This window comes from Podarcis liolepis (genome assembly GCF_965112155.1).
Source record: "Podarcis liolepis genome assembly, chromosome: 12".
Lineage (NCBI taxonomy): Eukaryota > Metazoa > Chordata > Lepidosauria > Squamata > Lacertidae > Podarcis > Podarcis liolepis.
The window spans coordinates 19,746,616-19,766,755 of NC_139563.1; the positions used below are offsets into that span (position 1 = coordinate 19,746,616).

The 20,140-nt window shown below is 44.3% G+C and overlaps 2 protein-coding genes across 4 annotated transcripts in view; one reads left to right on the top strand and one right to left on the bottom strand.

Moving 5' to 3' along the window:
* Positions 1–18,006, bottom strand: part of ZEB1 (zinc finger E-box binding homeobox 1) — an 86,206-nt gene extending 68,200 nt beyond the window's left edge. Inside the window, exon 1 of one of the 3 annotated variants that reach the window (XM_083466674.1) lies at positions 17,729–18,006. In XM_083466674.1, the coding sequence (XP_083322800.1) occupies positions 17,729–17,786 (58 nt within the window). In that variant the 5' untranslated portion in view covers positions 17,787–18,006. Of the gene's footprint in view, positions 1–15,162; positions 16,196–17,728 lie in introns of those variants that run through there. The other 2 variants (XM_083466675.1, XM_083466676.1) reach the window with 2 other exon arrangements.
* Positions 5,763–20,140, top strand: part of LOC310689509 (uncharacterized protein) — a 209,398-nt gene continuing 195,020 nt past the window's right edge. The window contains exons 1-4 of the mRNA XM_083467301.1: positions 5,763–6,559; positions 7,279–8,101; positions 8,146–10,721; positions 11,055–12,514. The gene's annotated coding sequence lies outside the window, so the exon portion shown is untranslated. The remainder of the gene's footprint in view (positions 6,560–7,278; positions 8,102–8,145; positions 10,722–11,054; positions 12,515–20,140) is intronic.

Genomic DNA, 20,140 nt, shown 5'->3' on the forward strand with positions numbered 1-20,140 from the left:
AAAACTAGCTGTGAACAGAGTTTGGCAGAAGACCAGTAGCTGGTGTGTTTGACTTGTATTTTCAAACTGCTAGAGAACAGTTACCCCATCCCCCATAAGCCACTACAATAGTGTTATGATAAATGTGGGATTACTACAAGTTGACCCTGTGGGCTTTGTTCTTCCTCTCCTGGGCACACCAAGTGAAAAGATTTAAATACACATCTGATTTCACAAGCATTCAGGCTCAAAGAATGTGGTGAAAGTGAAGTCATACACAGGGCATTTGCAAGCTCTCCTGTGTCAAAGGTTGTTAGTTTTTCAGCTGCCAAGTAAAGTTTGATATGGGTCTGTCAAGTCTCTGTACGCTACATATTTTGGCAAAATCTTGATTTGGCAACCAAAACTTGCTGTATTTTTCTCCGTAACAAAATTAAGATGCCACCAGATTGTGCAAGTACTAGCAATTAGCCTTCAAACTAGTTTTAGATCATTTATAAAATGTGAAATATTATTTAGTAAACAGACCTTTCTGAATTTGGGCTTTCAAAAAATTAATATATTATTGGAAGTCCAAGAAACAAAAGTTTGTTTCAGGATCAAATGGGTAAATGTTTAAAATTCTAATACCCAATTAGAAATGGTCTTTCATATGCAATGGCAGCCAAAGATTTTATGTGATACTACAGCAAGAGGGGGGAAAAAACCTTCCATAAAATGTTAAATGCATGATATCTCACTCCTTGTAGGTTACTATTTTTAAAAATAAACTTTCTACTGCATTATGCTGGCAATGTGTCAGACCAGGCAGATTTTAAGTATATTCGGTGTGACTTCAAAGAAGTGAATATTTCAGACTGAAGTTATAAAGATGAATGAAATTACAGCACACAAATGAAAACTAAACTGTGTGGTTACATTGTTGGAGAAACTGAAATGATAAATTGAAAAAAATAAAATAAAGATGGTAGGAAATATTAGCTGCAGCTGGAATATTGATTGCTAATTAATAGAAAACCCAACAGTTACCATCAATCAATATGTGGGAACAAGCAACTTGGCACAGAAGATTAGTGTATAAAACATACAAAAAATCCCCCCCCGCCGCCAAAATAGTAGCAGCACATTTTGAAAGATCTTTAGAGAGTCAGAGCTATGCATCTTTAAATTTACTGAATGTCCGACACAGAAATATCAGAAAGGCCATATTGGAAATATGTTATATATGCATGATAAATATTAAATAGCAGCAAAACAAAAAGTTATTAAACAAAAGATTATGACTTCTGGTGAGGATTTTATTTTTTGCAATTAGTCCCTTCTATTTTTGTTATGACTGTAAAAGTCTCTTTGGCAGTACTGTATGTTAAATATTATGATGAAATCTGAAATATAAAAATTGCAGTAGCTGTCAAAAAACTGCAGTGGTCTCATGCCAGAATAAAATGTCCAATTGCTTCCGTTGATGAGTTCTGTGCAATATGCAAAATTATATCTTTCAAGTGCTTAAAATTGTTTTTCATAAGAAATTAGTTTTGATCCAGTCGAGTGGCATCACTCAGCTCAGTCCTGTTATTACTAAGTTTACAAAAATGCCAGATTTTCTTGCTTTTAATGATATAACTACTAATGCTTTAGAGTCTAAAAAGAGGAAGTGGATACATCTTAGCAGGTCACGCTAGAAATAATGGTCTCAAACTATGCACAGAAACCAAAGCTGACTCTCAAGAATGATTGAAGCAAACCCCTGAGGTGCTGAACTGGAGATACGTTTTTTGCTGTCCAAATAAGTCTAGAAATGAAAGAAAATATAGAATTTGTTCGGTTCACACAACAGACTGTAGTTCAATCCAGAGTTCCAAGAGGATGCCTTGCGACCAGAGGTTTCCATATTCACTTCAGAGGGGATGTGCGCATGGAGGGGTGCTCAAAGTGAATGTAAAATAAAAGGAGGATTCCACTAATGCAGGAACTTCACATATTAATCACAGCTTTCAGATCAGGGAGTTGCTGTACTGCAGCCTGACTGCAGTTGGAATTGTTCCCAAATGCTGCAATTGATCATTCCTGACAGTCTAAAGACAAAACAAAACAAAAACCCTCTTTTGTGGAGGATATTGGGTTGGCACTTTACAAATGCAGATCTTAACTATTCATATTGGCATAGATGCAAACGTGTAATAACTAATTGTTTTAACATAAGCTGTTTTTAAAGGGTCTTCAGTGGCCTCTCATTTGTAATTCCTCTCCTCCCTTTCATTACCTTGGTAATTAATAAGTCAGAGTGTTTCAAATTCTCAACTAGTTAATCTAAGGCCACTAAAGGTCATGGGCATTAGTTGTGCTAGAAATGCCAGATTTTTCAAAAAAGGTGTTTTAAGTAGACCAACAATTACAAGCAATTTGTTCTGATAAAGTAGTTTTTTGAGAGATCTTAGTCTTTACAGACAGTGCAGAGTTTATTATGTGCTCATTGACTTAATATTCATCCTTTTCTGACAGAACAGTACGAGTTTTATTGAGCAAACATTCCTGAAGCCACCCAATTCCAGCTGCTACCTTTTGTATAGCTTCCTATTAATGACTTTCAGGAATCTGACTCCACCATCCATCAGTCTAAATGGATACATTTGGAATAAATAATTCTAACCTTGATGCTTGCCTGTTTCAAATATGTTCTGGTCATCTAGCAAGGAGTACCGGATTCAAAATTTTATTCCCATAGCATCCTTAGAGTACATCTGATGACTAGGTTAGGTCAACTACTTAATAGATGATTATGATTGATTGGATTACCCATATGGTCTCAAGGCGGGTCGCAACAATTTAAAATACAACATTAAAAACAGTTTAAAACAAATTACAATCACAATAATATGATAGATTCTAAATACACACACACAAACATACAGTGTCAAAAAGAAACTTAATTCAGCATATGACAATATAGATCCAATTCAAGGTGCTTGTACTATTACACCCAGCTCAACAGCTTAGGATACAAGTAGTTGAAAGAGCATCTTCCCAGTGCCAGCCAAGCCATGGTTTGTGATCTGCAGGGAAGGCCCTGCCTGTGAAATTTTGTTCACAAGAGACAGGAATTCCTCAGTTGGGCGCACCCTGTTCTGTAGAGATCAGATTGTCCCTTGCACAATGGCACCTTAAGACTAATTTGTTCTAGTAGGTCTCTGGAGCAAAATGGGAGCAACACCATTTGTATAAGGAAACATTATTATTAATGTTAGGTTTTGCACTGTGCTTCTACTTTTCTTGAATGCTGGACTATTATAGTTAGCCACACTGGGCTCCTGGGAAAAGGTGGGGTGCATGAATTGAATAATAGACACAAAATAATTTACACTAAAATATTCTTCTGCCCCAAAGATGGTTCAGAGGCTGACCATCAGTAATTCACAATTCCACTTTCCACAGAGCATTTTAATTGCTTTTTGGGGAGAGCGATTAGGGGCCCCAAGCTTTCAGCTTGAAACCAGGAAGGGGAGGGAACTGTCCTCTCAGTTGTGCAGTGCTCAAAAGCACAGTTCAGCTACAGGGAACACTAGGGTTGCCATATTTCAAAAAAGTAAAAACCAGGACACACTGAAAATTGTTGGCACCACCTTTCAGAAATCCCTCGTCTTTGAAATCCTGGTAACGTCCAGAAAAATCTGGACGAATGGCAGCCCTAGGGAAGAGCCCTAGGGCTGGAGGTCAAGTTGGAGAATCCTGTGCCAAAATCACAATCCCAAGACACTGCCAAATGCCACTGCAGAAAAATGCAAAACCATGGCCACCTCAGCCCCATGTTTGGAGCTGGCAAGTGGATGGAGACTATACCAGCAGCTGCACCAGGCTTCTGTAACTGCAGGGACACCCAATCTATTTATCCAGTGTGAAAGCTTATCATGGAATGTAGGCTTTCAAGAGGAGCAAACAGGCCTGGGAGGAAAATCCTAACAGTGATCTCTTTACACCACTTCACATACCTGATACGCTGTGGTGGCACCATATATTTATAGTTTCCAGTTACATTATTATTTGTTATATATGTACATCCTTCCATCATATAGCCAGATTTGGCTATGTGGTGAATTTCTGATGGAAAGTGAGCTTCTCCCATTGCTCTTACTCTGAACTGGGATGAGGGGAAAATAAGAGGGGATGCGATTCCACTGCACAGCCAACAGGGCAAGGTATCCTGTCTAGTGGGCTATTTTATTTCATTGCCTGCCAGGGCTCAGTGCAATACTTTCACCCTAGTTTGATTCTCATTATGTAAAACTCCATGTGGATAGCTGGGACAGAAAGGAGATGAGCAACTGAAAGCATATCACATTGGTACCTTGGGTTACATACGCTTCAGGTTACAGACTCTGCTAACCCAGAAATAGTACCTCGGGTTAAGAACTTTGCTTCAGGATGAGAACAGAAATCGTGCTCCAGTGCCTCGGCGGCAGCAGGAGACCCCATTAGCTAAAGTGGTGCTTCAGGTTAAGAACAGTTTCAGGTTAAGAACGGACCTCTGGAACGAATTAAGTACTTAACCCGAGGTACCATTGTAATGCAGTGTGCTTCTCTGTAAACATTCAATCCCCCCTAACTAGTAGGGAGTAGATCATGAGAGGAAATGTCAATCTGGGGCTTGCTTGGCAACACGGATCTCTTCTCTTTTCTCTCCAACTACCGCCTTACAAATATATTTCACACCTTTCCACAAAGGAGCAATGAAATGTACCGTAACTTGGAGAGAGGGGTATTTTGCTAGATACAAAACTGTTTAGCCCTGCCACCATTTTGTTTTACAGCAATATTTTAATGTAACAGTATTAAGAGTCACCAACATGGCACCTGTGGCAATCGCTGCATCCACCCGCGAAAGGCCTCAGTAAATAATAATACATAAGAAATGGTTAGTTCTTCTTCCTGCTCAGTTTGCCTTTGCACTTGGCTCAGCTTCTTGTACAATGAACATGTCCCATCAAACATGTCCACATTTCACTGGATGATAGGACTGGACAGCTACCAATCCTTCCATTCCAAACTGAAGTGTTATACCCATTGCAGCTATTTTGTAATTGGCGCCAACAGCACTTTCTCAAAATTCAAAATGTGCCAGCTGGCTCAGAAAGGCTGATGAACCCTGGGATTGTCTATATTTCCGATAGTCTATGATACTTAACATCCTATTTTCATGCAAGATAGAATGTATGTAGGATATTTAAATAACTTCCCCACCTGTTGCAACTGGTCATAGACCTTGAAGTTATGGAAACAGGGAGTTATGAGTAGTGGTTTTATAATACAGCAGCCCAGCCATACTCCAAACACTGGAATATGTTTTAAGGAGTTATCTATTCACTCCTCCACTCCATTTCAGTGGATGTAAACAGTCATCCCATGTGACATTGCTTTTCCATTCGAGAAGAGAAGATTCTGTATAGCAGAACAATCTTCTACTAAACCCAAAGACAACAGAGCAGCACACACTGCACAATATTTCTGTTGGTCTGCTGGATCCAGCTGCCACTCAGACATGGTCCACTTGCAGCCAGCCAACAAGCAGCTAGCAAGAGAGAAAGACAGCTAGGCCCTTGCACTGGCAAGATGACCTGTTGTATTTTACAGTGCTTTTATTAAACACCGGAGATATTATTATTTTTTTGAATTTTTAAACTGAATTGTAAGTATGAATAAATCTTTGGCCATTTTCAAAGAGCAGAAATAAAGTGACTCAGCATAACTGAAATTTCTGCAAGAAAAGTTTCTCCCCATAGAAGCAATATTTTTTTTTTAATGTTAACTTTACTCCTGATCATTCTTCATTTTGTGTAGTCTTAAGCCCAGGCAACCAGACCAGAAGCACCTTTCCTTAGTTACCATCCTTAGCTAAGCATGAGCCCAATAAGCAGTAGCTGTTCTGCAGAGAGCATAGTCCAAATAGGCCTGTGTCAAACCTCTTCATAGAATGGTTAGTACTGGTGCAAAGTGTATAAAAACCCCCATTCATTTTTTGCTGATTAGTGTGTGTGTTCAGCAGTGCTGCCTGAGAGGTTGCATTCCTCCGTGGTAATTCTTACATATACAAACTTCCTTGGAAATATCCTAAACAACAGTTTGAAAGCAAACAATGAACAACAAAAAAAGAAAGGGTAGAGAGGAAACACAATGAGATTATTCAACCCATCCACTTCCTCCTGTGACAGTAATAATAATAACAATAATTTTATTATTTATATGCCACCCATCTGACTAGGTTGCCCCAGCTACCCTGGGCAGTTGATATACCAGTTATATACCCCTTTCCTCCCCAAGGAAGAACAGGCATCACACATTTCTGTCCCGTTCACTTGCCAAAAACACCAGTACTAGATTTGATCTGCCATAATGGGCAAACTCAATCAATATAGGGATTAAAACGGTGAACTCCCTGCCCCTCAAATACAGAAGCAAATTATGGGAAGGGGGTTGTCAAAAGAGGTAAGAGCATAGCTGTCAACCTTCCCTTTTTTTTGCGGGAAATTTCCTTATTCCAGTGCCGTTTCCCGCTGCTTCCCCGGATTGTTAGATATCCCGTAGACCAGTGTTTCCCAACCGGTGTTCCGCGGCACACTAGTGTGCCGCGAGACTTTGGCTGGTGTGCCGTGGGAGGGAGGCGGGCGAGTCGGGCGGCAAGAGGCGGGGCGGCGGCGGCGAGGATCCGCGTCGAGCCGGGGGCGGCTCCGCGGTGGTGGTGCCGAGGTTTCTCTCTCCATTCTCCCCTCACACACACACACAGGAAATAACACAGGATCAGCTGACAGGACCCGGCCAATGGGGCGGCGGCAGGGCAGCGCGCGCAAAAGGGAGGAGCACGAGACAGCGGACGAGGAGGCGGCCGGCATGTCCGGGCAGCAGCAGCAACAACAGCAGCAGCAACTCCCGGCGACGGCTCCTCAAGCCCCGGGCAACCCTACTCCCTCACCGGCCTCGGCCGCCCTCCTGCTCCACCTGCCGCCGCCTCCCCCGCCGCCGCCCCCTCCTCTGCCCGCTATCGCCGCCACCACAACAGCCGCCGCCACCTCAGCTGCCGCCGTCCCTCAGTCCCTCGCTTTGCTGCCTCCCCCCACCCCCACCCCCAACGCTTGGAGGTTCCCCGGCAAGGGGGAGGGGAAAAAATTGAAACTTTCACTTCCGTGCGTCCCTCCCGGCGTGACGCTGCGCGCTGACGTCACGGGGCTGTAATGGTGGTGTGCCTCGAGATTTTTTTCATCAAACAAGTGTGCCTTTGCCCAAAAAAAGGTTGGGAAACACTGCGCGTAGACTGTCCCCGGGACAGGTGAGGCTGCTGATTCCTTATTTTCAAATCTGAAAGTTGACAGCTATGGGTAAGAGGTACCAGCCTGATGGACAAAGATACATTAATACAGTAGCTGCTTTTTGGCTAAACAAATTCTCAAAGCAACTTACAAAAGATACAGTAAGTAAGTAAGTAAGTAAGTAAGTAAGTAAGTAAATAAATATAATAATAATAACAACAATAATAATGATACAGTACATGCATTACTCCCTGTTTGCTCCCTGTTAAGAAGTGGGAGAGGCCTAGTTCCTCCTGCCCAGCAAAGGAACATGGTAGATCTCAGGGGAGCAGTTTCTTTGGCAACCTTAGCTTAAAACTAGTGACGTAACAGACCCATAACAGACCCCACCTGTTTTTGCATAACCTGATGCAGATGAGTTATTACCGGACAAGCTGCAGCTGTACCCACCATGCTGCAGACAAAGTTTCCACTTCTTGGTTGTCTTTTACAGTTCTCCTTCCCCAAGTCCCCAAGCAGGCAAGTGCTCTACACAAATGTCCCAAAAATATCCTGTGACACAAAACCAAGGTGTTTTGGCTTCCTCCATAGGATCTATGCACTAGAAGTATTTTAAAGAGCAAGTCCCTTCATATATGTTTGATGTTTTTATTATGCTTTTAGATATGCTGTAAGCCACCCAGAGTGGCTGGGGAAACCCAGCCAGATGAGGTGTAAATATAACAACAACATCTGATTCAGCTGCCACACTTAACTTTTCAATTGCATCACTTGGAGTGAATATGGATAACTAATAATGGAATAGGAGGAGAGAGAGCATAGGAGGAGTGAATATGGATAATAACAAAATACGAGGAGAGAGAGCATAAAGCCATCTTCATACTCCTAGTCCTTCTTACAATCCTAACAGAGAGTGATACAACCAGAACACAAATTAAACTATCACAATATACAAATGCACTATTGAAAGAGACATGCAATTAAGCAGCCTGGAAAAATATTCCCAGAAAATACGCACTTCGTAATTATCATATATTTTTTAATCCTGTAAAATTAACTTAATTACAATAAGGTCATTTGAATTATCACTATAAAAGTTCTGAGTTCTGTCTCACAGAGATTATTTCACCATCTTAAAAAGAATGGCAATGCCAGGGTTGTGGAACAAAGAACTTTCAGGAAAAATTGTTTTGTATACAGGTCTTCACAATATGTATGGCCAGGGCTTTTTTTCCAGCTCTGGCACCTTTCAGGTAGGAGCCATTGCCATTCTAAGAGAAGTTCATCGTGAGCTCCAGCACCTCTTTTTCTAGAAAATAGCACTGTATATAGCTGCTAAATACTGAATAATTCTACCCAAGTAACCTTAAAAAAATAACAACCTAAGAAATCATCTTCACCAATCATGTGATGGCAGCAAAGGAGAGTGTGCTTTAGCTTACTGGCACAACCAGCTTTTCCTTATTCGGAGCCTTCCAATAGCTTACCATAGATGAGTTTGTGTGCCTTAACAGATTGCATAGAATTAGAATATTGACCTGTGCATTTGCACCTGCCTGATCCAGTGACAGCTGGATGTTTGAAGATGCCAGAGAACAATGGCCCCATTATCAATATGTTACTTGGTATGTTATCATGTTTTATCTTGGTGTACACCAAATTTCAAAAGTTTCTGACAATGAAGTAGGGTACTAATTTGTACAATAATCAATTTTAAAAATCATGATTGTGTCACATGGCACTGTGGTTGGCACACTAGACAACCAAAACAGCAGAGACTGATCATTTCCTCTTGCTAGGACTCAACTTCCTGTGCATCACTTCACCACTCGTACTATTTTGCAAAAAGGGTGCTGTGTTTTACCGATGCTGTCCAGAATGATATTGTCTTAAACATGTTTCTTCCTATTAAGTTCTCAGAATGGTTATTTTGAGACTGAAACCTTATCTTCACAGAACATCACTGAAGTCATTGACAAGAGTTTTCCCTAGTCGAGCACTTTAAGACTAAAGACCTAAATTTGTATCTTGCCCTTTCCCCAACATACTTCCAATAAGCTCTAGACTGGCATACATAGGGTTGGCTGTGGATACCCATGGGTGTAGTGGTATTCTTTAAGCTACTCTATCAGACACAAAGTACAAATAACCAACTTTAATCAAAAACCTTAATTACAAAACACAGTGTTTCATCACGATCTAAAACTTTAGGATTGTATTTCCATGGAAACTGTTGACTAGCTTACTATGCTAGAGATTTTCAAGTTACCACAGGTATCATGTTTTTCGCAACATTTATGAAAAAAGAAGCACAAGAAAATAACAAAAATGGATGTCAAGCGGCACTAACACCTGCCAACAAGCAATTATTTGCTTAATGCATTTATTAAGAGTATTTTTACAGCTGGCTATATATAAACTTGGCTATCTACTAAATTGCAGCATTGTTTACTAGTCATGAGCGTACATCAATGTTGAATGTATGACGCTGTGTAACATTTAAATATTTGCATTCTGCAGAGCGCTAATGCATTACTGTAGTGCAATTTTCTTTTTAAAAACAATCATTACCCAGAGGAGTCACCTGTTGGCGATACAGTTCAAACCCTAGGGGAATAGTAATTTATGATTCAGAGGATAACTATAGCAACTTTTATGTCGTGAGCAGGGGTGGGGAACCTGCAGCTCAAGTGCATGGGGCAGGGGGGGGGGCAGACGAAGCTGCCGGAAGGATGTGGCAAGGGAAGAGTCACCCCCAAAGCAAAAGTTTAGACTTTTGGCCAGAGTGAGCCATCCTTCTCTTATTCAACAGTTGATTATTACTACAGTATATCAAAACACAAACACATTATGCACATTTACTTGGGATTCAGTTAGTTATGGTTTCTCCCTTTTAGGTCCTAATTGTTTGAGACCAGAGTATTTGAAGGATGCATTTGCCCATATGAGCTCACCCATACATTAAGCTCCACGGCTGGGGCTCTGTTCCATTGGCAGCGCTGCAGATGGTGATGCTGGAGACGGCCTACCAGAGCTCTGAAACAGGCTGCCTTGGCAGGATTGCTTGTCACCCACCCTTTCTGTTTTTAGGTACAGGGCAAGACATCACGGTTTCAGTGAGCATTTATGACTGCCATTTGGCATATTTATTGCTGCTGAAATCATAGTTGCTCTGTTGGGTGGCTTACGGGTTTGTTTGTTTGTTTTAATAAATCAGCAGAGTGCTATGGGCTAGGCTATTAATATATTCTTGTTATCTCATTTCTCTTACTAGCTGCAGAAAGGTCAGATAAAAAAACTTCGGCAAATAAGGGATTTGCACTACACACGGCAATAAAGTGCATTTGCCGTAGTCATCTTACTTTCATATAGGGAACCAAGGTTGTGATAATTTGCCCAAGGCCAGTGAGAAAATGCAACATAAAATATTTTAACACATACAACTAGGTAAAGGTAAAGGGACCCCTGACCATTAGGTCCAGTTGTGACCGACTCTAGGGATGCAGCACTCATCTCGCTTTACTGGCCGAGGGAGCTGGCGTACAGCATGACTAAGCTGCTTCTGGCGAACCAGAGCAGTGCACAGAAACGCCGTTTACCTTCCCGCCGGAGTGGTACCTATTTATCTACTTGCACTTCATGCTTTCGAACTGCTAGGTTGGCAGGAGCAGGGACCGAGCAACGGGAGCTCACCCCGTCGCGGGGATTCGATCAGCAAGTCCTAGGCTCTGTGGTTTAACCCACAGCACCACCCACGTCCCACTGAACACATACAACTAGGACCCCCCAAATAGCACCCATGGACGTCTGCTTGATGCCCACCAAGGCCCCTATCCCTCCCAATTTATAAGGTGTTTTTTTCCCATTTGGGGCTTGTCTGTTTTGGGAGAGAGCTGCCTGCTTTCCTACGTGTTTTGTTTGTTCTGGAGCACATGTAGATCTTTACCTGTTTGGGAGGCAGGGGGGTTCTGAGCATTGCCAGCTTTTCTTCAGTGAAATGGGTATTTAGATTTTCAAATATCTCCTGGCTATGCTTGCTAAAGCTGATGAGAACTAGAGTTCAACAACATCTGGAGGTTAGCAGCCCTGCCCTAAATAATATTTAGCATTTTGTTGCTGAGCTACCCTTGGGTTCGCACTGTCCCCAACACACTACAGTCACAAGTCCAGAAGCTTTTGCTTCTGGTTTAAATTGTTCATATGCTGCCATGTTATCCATGGTTAATTAACTATGGTTAGGTGAAACAAAGACAGCTTCATAAACTATGGTTTGAAGTTGACGTGTGTCAATTAGCTATAGTTAAGAGTTACCACACTCTATGCTTCGGATAGTGCATTACACAGCAATATGGAAGTTTTTGCTTTCCCTCTCATAGACACCCTAGAGGAGAGGGGAGAAGAGAGCATGAAAGCCTGAGGTTTGTTCTCATAATGCTAAATCATGGTTCAGGGTTATCTCGGAATGCAGCCAAGTTGTATGTGACCAAACAAAAGCCTATAATGACAGGTTAACTGCTGACACTCTCTGAACACTCTGGAAAAAATACCAGTATCATTGTAGGGGTTCATATAGTGTAGCAACTAGAAGCGTGCAGCAGAAAGTCCAAATCTCACCATAGCCATTAGCTTACTAGGTAGCACTAGAACACAAGAGCAGGTCTGCTGGATGAGATCAGAGGCCTACCTAGTCTAGTATCCCATTTTCCATAGTGGCAAATAATATGGCTATGGAAAGCCTACAAGCAACACAGCAGGACAATGGCCTTCTCCTGTCACTCGTACTCAGCTGGAGGTAGTACATGGCCATGACAAGTAGCCACTGGGAGCCGTATCATACACAGTAGGGAATTCCATTATTTAACTACAGTGGAACCTCGACTTACATATGGCTCTACTTACATATGATTCCAGTTACGACCTTCAGTAGGTGCTTCGACTTATGAACTTTCCTCTAGATATGAACAGAGGCCTTGCTGGCAGCCCAGAGTTCGCCTGGCCAGCTGCGGAGCAGTGCTGGGGCTTCTGCTGCCTGGGAGAGGGCCCCCATCCCACCCCTGAAGCTGTGGAAGAGGTGCTGCCTGCAAGAGGCACAGCAGGGTTCACTGCAGCCCCAAACCCCACCGAGGAACGAACCTGAGGAAGTTCAGAGAAGAACCTGGCCTGGCAAGAAAAAAAAGTGACCCTGGCCGAAGTGAATCAGCTCTTTACTGACCCTTGCCCCACCCCCAGCTTGTAGCCAGGTAAACCTACCCACCCTCAGTGCACGTAAGAAAAAAAAAGTTAGGTTTTTTTCCATCTACAATGCTGTCTTATTTATTTTATAGTACAGTACATTGATTATTTGGCATGCAGGTGGCGCTGTGGGTTAAACCACAGAGCCTAGGGCTTGCCAATCAGAAGGTCGGCGGTTCGAATCCCCGTGACGGGGTGAGCTCCCGTTGCTTGGTCCCTGCTCCTGCCAACCTAGCAGTTCGAAAGCACATCAAAGTGCAAGTAGATAAACAGGTACCACTCCGGCGGGAAGGTAAACGGCATTTCCGTGCACTGCTCTGGTTCGGCAGAAGCAGCTTAGTCATGCTGCCCACATGACCGTACGCCGTACCCCCTTGGCCAATAAAGCGAGATGACCACTGCAACCCCAGAGTCGGTCACGACTGGACCTAATGGTCAGGGGTCCCTTTACCTTTACCTACATTGATTATTGCCTTCATTTTATGGATCTATGGTCTCGTTAGACAGTAAAATCCGTGTTAAATTGCTGTTTTAGGGGGTCTTTTTCATCATCTAGAACGGATCAATTCACTTTTCCATTACTTTCTATGGAAAAGTGCGCCTCTACTTATGTATGTTTCTAGTTATGACCGGACCTCCGGAACAGATTACGGTCATAAGTAGAGGTTCCACTGTATGTGTTGTGTGAACTGGTACATCCTTTTCATTTAAACCTAATCTCCCACCATTCAGCTTCACTGGACGATTCTAGATTCTAATATTACGAGGCATTGAGAAAAACTTATCTTCTCCTCACCAGGTATATCTTTATACACTTCCATGTCTCACTCCTTAATGTTTCCCCCTGAAACATAACATCTGAGCTGTTACTCTCAGCCCCAACCCAACTTGTAAAATGGAGATAGTATCTTACACAGGTGTTATAGATGAGAGAATGGAAATTAAGTACTTTGAACAATCCAGAAGGACCATATTACATACCTGGTATTGTGGGAAAGTATTTAGGAATGTTACAAATAAGAGGTATATATATTCAGACAAAGCCAGTCATGGCCATGAAGAACTCTGTGGCAAACCACAATTGACCTAGCCATTGTTACATTATATGCTCCTAGATTTGGTGGGGGGGGGTAGGTTCATCTGGAAATTGATTGCTCTTTGCCTCACCTTTAAGGCCAAGGCAGCCAGAACCTGAGTAGACATCAGGCAGTTCTTAGGACAGCCCAGTCCTACTGACACAGTAAACAACTTTATTCAAACATGTACTAAATCCACCTTGAGGACCTAAGACATAGAAAGCTGAGAAATAAATACCTGAAATAAGCAAGTACATACTATAATCAGTCCAAAGTAAGTTGTACCATTTAAATGTAACAACCAGTAGCCATTTTAGATTAATGAAGTGATTTGCATAGATCTCTTTATTTGCAAACTTCAAGAACACAACAGAGAGCAGAAGCAAAACTATACAATATAATACTGACAGACCACTAAATAGTTCAGGACACTTTTATATGAAATTAATAGATTTATTTGTATTAGCTCAGATGACGTTTCTGTATTTGCCTAGACTAGACATGACAGCTCCTAAGGGGAAAAAAAAGCTGTTCCGTTTGAGAAGATTTTCTGACTCAAGTTCAGATTTCTAGCGCCAAATATTCATGTTTAAGTCCACACATCTTGGAATTCAAATACTGAAACTGTCAAATGAGAGGGCAGTGCAGTGATTACATTTAGAGATTAAAAATGGCACATACCTCAGATATACCTACATTGGCGCACAAAGATAATACACCTTTATACTGTTAAGGGGGGAGGGGGAAAAGAAAAGGTAGTTGGATCAATGTATAGTTTAATAAGAGCCAAAGACAGTGGAATAAAAAAGTAAGTCCTTTAAAAAAATTATACCATTTTTAAAAGGTGTACACTACTCCATTAAGGCAGCAGCGGTACTTAATTTGGTGTTACAGCTAAGTAAAAATCACATTGCTGGAAATCAGTTTATCATAGTCTGTCCTCCTTAAGACTGGAGACAGGAAAAATATTACACAGGATTAGCAGGAAGACATGGTACCTATCTTTGAAAGGCATGAAATCAACATCATCTTCATGGAAGAGATTTGATATAGAAATAATTTCAATTGTCCATTTGTGGGAAAGGTTTAAGGGTTAACTTTCCCTGGCAATTCTGATCAGTAAACATTTGCAAGTCAAACAGGAACCTACTGCTGAGAAATCTCTATTATCCGGCATCTATTATCTCGCCTACCCAGTGATGGTTAATGTAGAGCAGTTCAAGTTATTCTTTATGTGTTAAAAGATTATAGTATAATCAGAACCACTCAATAATAAATCAAAGGCTTTCCTCCAGAACCTGGAAACACTGGGGTGACGATTTTAATCGAAATAATGAAAAAGGAAAAGATACCTGGAATAGCATTATATCCCACGCACCTTTTGTTTTCTACGAGTCATGCATGCTGCAGACGAAATGGTTTGTGCTAAACAGCCTCAAATCTATTTTTCTAATATTAAGCACAAAGGAACAACACTGACAGCAAGCATGGTAAATAAATATCTCCCTTGAGAACAAGAGCAGCAGTCAGGAGCGCTGACATGCATGCTAGAGAAACCTCACACACCATTTTTTCCCTACCTGCACAAGTTGCCATTTGCTGCAGCCGTCAAAATCCCTCTTCCCCCTCTTCCCTGGTTGATTTCAAAAGGAAGGTTTTCAGGCAGTCTCTCAAGGCATCTACTAATATGCTTTACAAGTATAATATTCCAATTAAGCGTATCTTTAAGAGAAAATCCATTTTCTTCCTTGCTCAGGTAAACATGTTTACAGCTCCTGCCCGGAGACTGGGTGGTTCAGACTCCCATGTCACACACATGTCGTCAGCAACAAGAAAAGCCCCCTTTCTCTATCATTAACATTTTAAATAAGGTAAGGAGAGAGGAGCACTTTGCAAACTTACCTTTAATACTGCCTCAACATTAAACAGACCACACAAATGCGTGCTCTAAAACAGGAAATTAGCATTACAATATCCCGTATATATCCTGATACTTGCTATAAATAAACCCACCCTATACAGAGCAGGGAGCTACTAGTTCAGAACCACCCGATCAACTAGTTAGTCGATTAGAAGGCCAATGTTTATGTGCGTGTTTCACGTTAGGTATCAGAAGTCGTAGCGCCCTCTCACCCGGGGAAACCATAATTCCTTCTCGGAGATATTAAAAAAAAAAAAAAAAATCCTGTCCAAAACGTCATGATCTCGGACCAACCACTAGAACCCTTCCAATCCATAACCGTATACAGGAAATGCCAAACGAAAGCTTTAAAAAAAACTGCCAGGAAAGGTTACAAAACCTCCCGTTTTACATCCTAAGAAGTCATCAGTTTTCCCGTATTATTATTTTTTAATATAAGAAAAATCCAACAACATAAGTTTTGAGTATTTATTCCCCCCCTTTCAACGCAGGTTTCAACTCATTTCAAAGTAATACGTATGCATAAAAAGGGGGGGGGGAGAGAGACAGCCCTTAAATCTGAAAAGTAAGCGTCATTCCTTATATAGGCTGTAGCAGTTGTTCCTAGCCAGCGAAGAAAGGCGGGGAGGGGGCGCAGCGGACAAACCGTTACCACCCATTATTATGATTATGATACAAACAGGTACCTCGAAATCCAAGAAGAGGGCGAGAAAGAGAAACTTGGCTGATTCACGTCCCCTCCCCAACCCACACAGAAAGAAAGCCTTCCTTTTGCTCTGTCTTTCTCTCCCCCCCTTCACCCCAATCACGTTGATAAAGGAGGGGAGAAGGGGGAAAAACACCCACCCAACCTCACAGAAACACTTCCAACACTTCTGCCAAGATCTGGAGGTTGGCGGGGGTGTGGGAGGAGAAACAATATGTTCAATGGCTACGGAGATAAATCAACATGCACTGCAGGCACTAAAAGAGGCGGAGGCGAAAGTAGCGGGGGGGGGGAGAGAGAAGAGGGGGGAGCAATACATAGAAGGCAGGGGAGGAGGGGCAGAGAAAAGGAGGGGGTCCCTTTCCAGGGCAATCTCAGGGGTGCGCATGTGGTGCGTTTCTCTTGTAAAAAAAGAGGAAAAAATCAATACACACTGCAGCAAGCAACAGTGCTTCCCCTCGCCGCCCGCTTTCCCCCCGCTTCTTCCCCAGCCGGGGCCAAAACACGCCACACGCCAGAGAACGAAGTCCCCATTACAGTCATCCTGCCCTCGACGTTTTTGTTGCGTGTCTGGCAAGCAGGTAGTTCGGGAGTTACACGCAGTTCCCTCTGGATCTCTCTCCTCCCCCCCCACCTCCAAAGCATGAGCCTTAGCGCACCATCCACCCCCCACCATCCCAAAACAACAACAACAAACTATGGGGGGATCGCGAAGACTGGAGGTGGGAGGCTGAGAAGAAAAAGCGCCGCGCTTCCCTCGGGGACTTTCCCCAACGCGAGGGGAGGAGAGAGAGGAGGGGAAGTGACCCCCCTCCCTCCGCAATAGCAAAGCCCCCCCCCCCCGAAACAAAAAGTTTGGGGAGCGGGGTCGGAGGGGGCGCCCCTTCTCCTCAGAGGCCGGCGAGACCCGCCTCAGCTCAGGTAATAAGTTTCCAAGTTGAAGTGAGGGGGGGCCCGTTATAAGGTCGAAGGCGCGGCCTTCCTCTCTCTCTCTCTCTCTCTCTCCCCCCCCCCCAAAGAGAAGGGACCGGAGTGACTAGGAAAATAAGAAAGAAAGCCCCCCCTCCCGGCTCCGCTTCGCCCTCTCGCTCCTGAGGGAAAGAAGCCGGGGACGGGCGGCGGCCGGGCAAAATGAAGGGTGGGACACGGGGGAAGAGAAAGAGGAGGCAGCGGGCGGCGTGTAACGGTCCCCGGGCAGGGCTGATCCTCGCCGGCGAAGGAGGCTCGAGTGGAGGAGGCACCGCTAGGCGGAGAAGGAGGCAGCCCGGCGGCGGGGAGGGAGAGCGCGAGGCGGGGAGGGAGGCAGGCAGGCAGGTAGCGGATCTAACGGTGCAGGGCGAGCCGGGCTCCCGGCGAGGAGCGCCCGGGAAATTACTTTCTACTTCTCGGATCTGCTTCTGTCTCTCTTCTTTCTTCTTCTTCCTCCCCCCCCCCCGTTTTACTCCGCCCGACCCCCGGCCCGGTCCCCCCTGAGCGTCCCCGGCGCGGCGCGGGCCGTTGCCCGGCGGAGCTGACTGACCGTTATTGCGCCTCGGGTTCGCCTGCTTCCTGCGCTTACACCTGGGGCCATCCGCCATGATCCTCTCGCTTGTGTCTAAATGCTCCAGTCACCTCCTCCCCCCTCCCTTCCCCCCTCCCCCTCGCCGCTCTCCCCCCCCCCCAACCCCCGCCCGGACCTGGTTTACGACACTGGGTGGTTGGGTGTATGTGTGTGTCTGTGTATGTGTGTGCGCGCGTGTGTGTATGTGTCCTTTTTTTTTTTTTTTACTTTTTTACATCACCTTCCTACACCTAGTGCTCGGCCGCCGGAACCTTGTTGCCAGGGGAGACGGCCGCTTTACGGCAGCACGTTTGAACCGGCAGGAGGGAAAAGTTTCTTCTTCGCCCCGCTTGGGCGCGACGCAGGTACCCGTGTGTAGCGCACGGGGTGCGGAGGGGGCGCCAGGAGGAGGGCCGGGGAATGGGATCGCGAGAGGGAGGAGGAGGATTTGGGGTGAGAGAAAGGGAAAGTGCCTCTGGATGTGGGGTGTCTAAGGGGAGGGCCCAGAGGACGACACGGATAGAGAGCGAGAGCGGTGCCCTCCGGCGCAATGGAGCCGGGCGAGCGCGCGCGAGCCCCTAGTGCTGGAGCCGGGCGAGGAGGCGCCGCTAGCCGAGCTGTTATTATTATTATTATTATCCTCATTATCACGGATTGCAATTTGTTGTCGTTTTATATCAGTACACGACACAAGCACACGCGCATCCGTATCAGCCCAACGGGAGCTAAAGGGAAGCAACGAAAAGGCTTGCAGAGAGATAGAGAGTTGAAGTGTGGATTTGTTGTTTACACCTTTCATTCCTACGGGGTTTTTTTTTTGTGCGCGTGAAGTTTTCGTGTGTGTGTGTGATAAGTTGTTGTGTCCTGGCTTTACCGGTAGAGCTTGGTAAAGCATCTTAAGTTCAGGAGTGGGGGATCACGCAGCTCGTTCATGTGTACACTTGCTGGTGGGTTGCTGAATTGTGGGGACACGCACGGTCGGCTTTACTGTCGACACGCTTTCCCAGGGCTTCTGTTTGAACTGTTAGCTCACTTAATGTAGATTATTTACTTATTTAGAGTTTTAGACAATTCATCATGCCCGCCCCTTCTGGGGGAAAAAGTGACAACAAGGCGATTTACAACAAAGTGAGAAGTAAGATGAAAAGAATACAGAAGGTTATAAAATAATGCAATCTTTAAAATTCACAACTCATAAAAATGCACAGAATGGCCATTTATTAAGAGCTGCAGTAGCAGCCGATTGATTGATTGCATTTGTAAAGCCCACCTTTTTTCTCCAAAGTGCTGAAGGTGGTGTACGTATGTAGTTCATCCTTTCATTTAATTACTACAACAACCTTATAAGGTGGGTTAGGCTGAGGGGGTGTGACTGGCCGAGGTCACCCAGTGACCTTCATGGCTGAGTGGGAATTGGAATCCTGGTCTCCTAGGTCCTAGTCTGACACCCTCTCATCTGATCAGGTCTCTCTTCCAAATACCTGCAGAAAAAATGTTTCTTTGCCAGCTACCTGAACTGGGGCCAGACGCAGTTCAGTAGAAGAGAGGAACTTGTGCATGCAAGGAGCCACCACTGAAAAGGCTCTACCCCAAAAAAAGAATGCTAGTGGAAGTGAGGAGAAACCGGAGCTGCTTTGGTGAAAAGGAAGGAGAAAGCAGACACACATGGGAACATCACGGGTTCTGAATGGCCACCCAGACTTGAGATTTGGTACAATTACAGTAGTTGACAATGAACAGGAAAAGAACCATGAATTGCAATAGTGCTCAGTTGACCTGTCAGATGATTGCCTCCTAACATTACTGGTCAAGTATCTTCAAATACTGGGTGGACATCTCCAAATGTCCTATGGCCATTTATTTGGGAGCAAGTCCTATTGATGTACGCGGGTGGTGCTGTGGGTAAAACCTCAGCGCCTAGGGCTTGGTCGGCGGTTCGAATCCCCGCGGCGGGGTGAGCTCCCGTCTTTCGGTCCCAGCTCCTGCCCACCTAGCAGTTCGAAAGCACCCCTAAGTGCAAGTAGATAAATAGGTACCGCTTTATAGCGGGAAGGTAAACGGCGTTTCCGTGTGCTGCGCTGGTGCTGGCTCGCCAGAGCAGCTTCGTCACGCTGGCCATGTGACCCGGAAGTGTCTCCGGACAGCGCTGGCTCCCGGCCTCTTAAGTGAGATGGGCGCACAACCCTTTAGTCGGACACGACTGGCCCATACAGGCAGGGGTACCTTTACCTTTACCTATTGATGTAAGTGCAGCTTACTTCTGAGTAAGCATGCATAGGCACAGGTTGCAAAATGGCCTTAACCTATGGTTTTGAATAATTTCTTTATATGTTTAAAATATTTATATACCACCCTTAAGCCAGCCTTGCATTACACAACAGTTAAATGCAA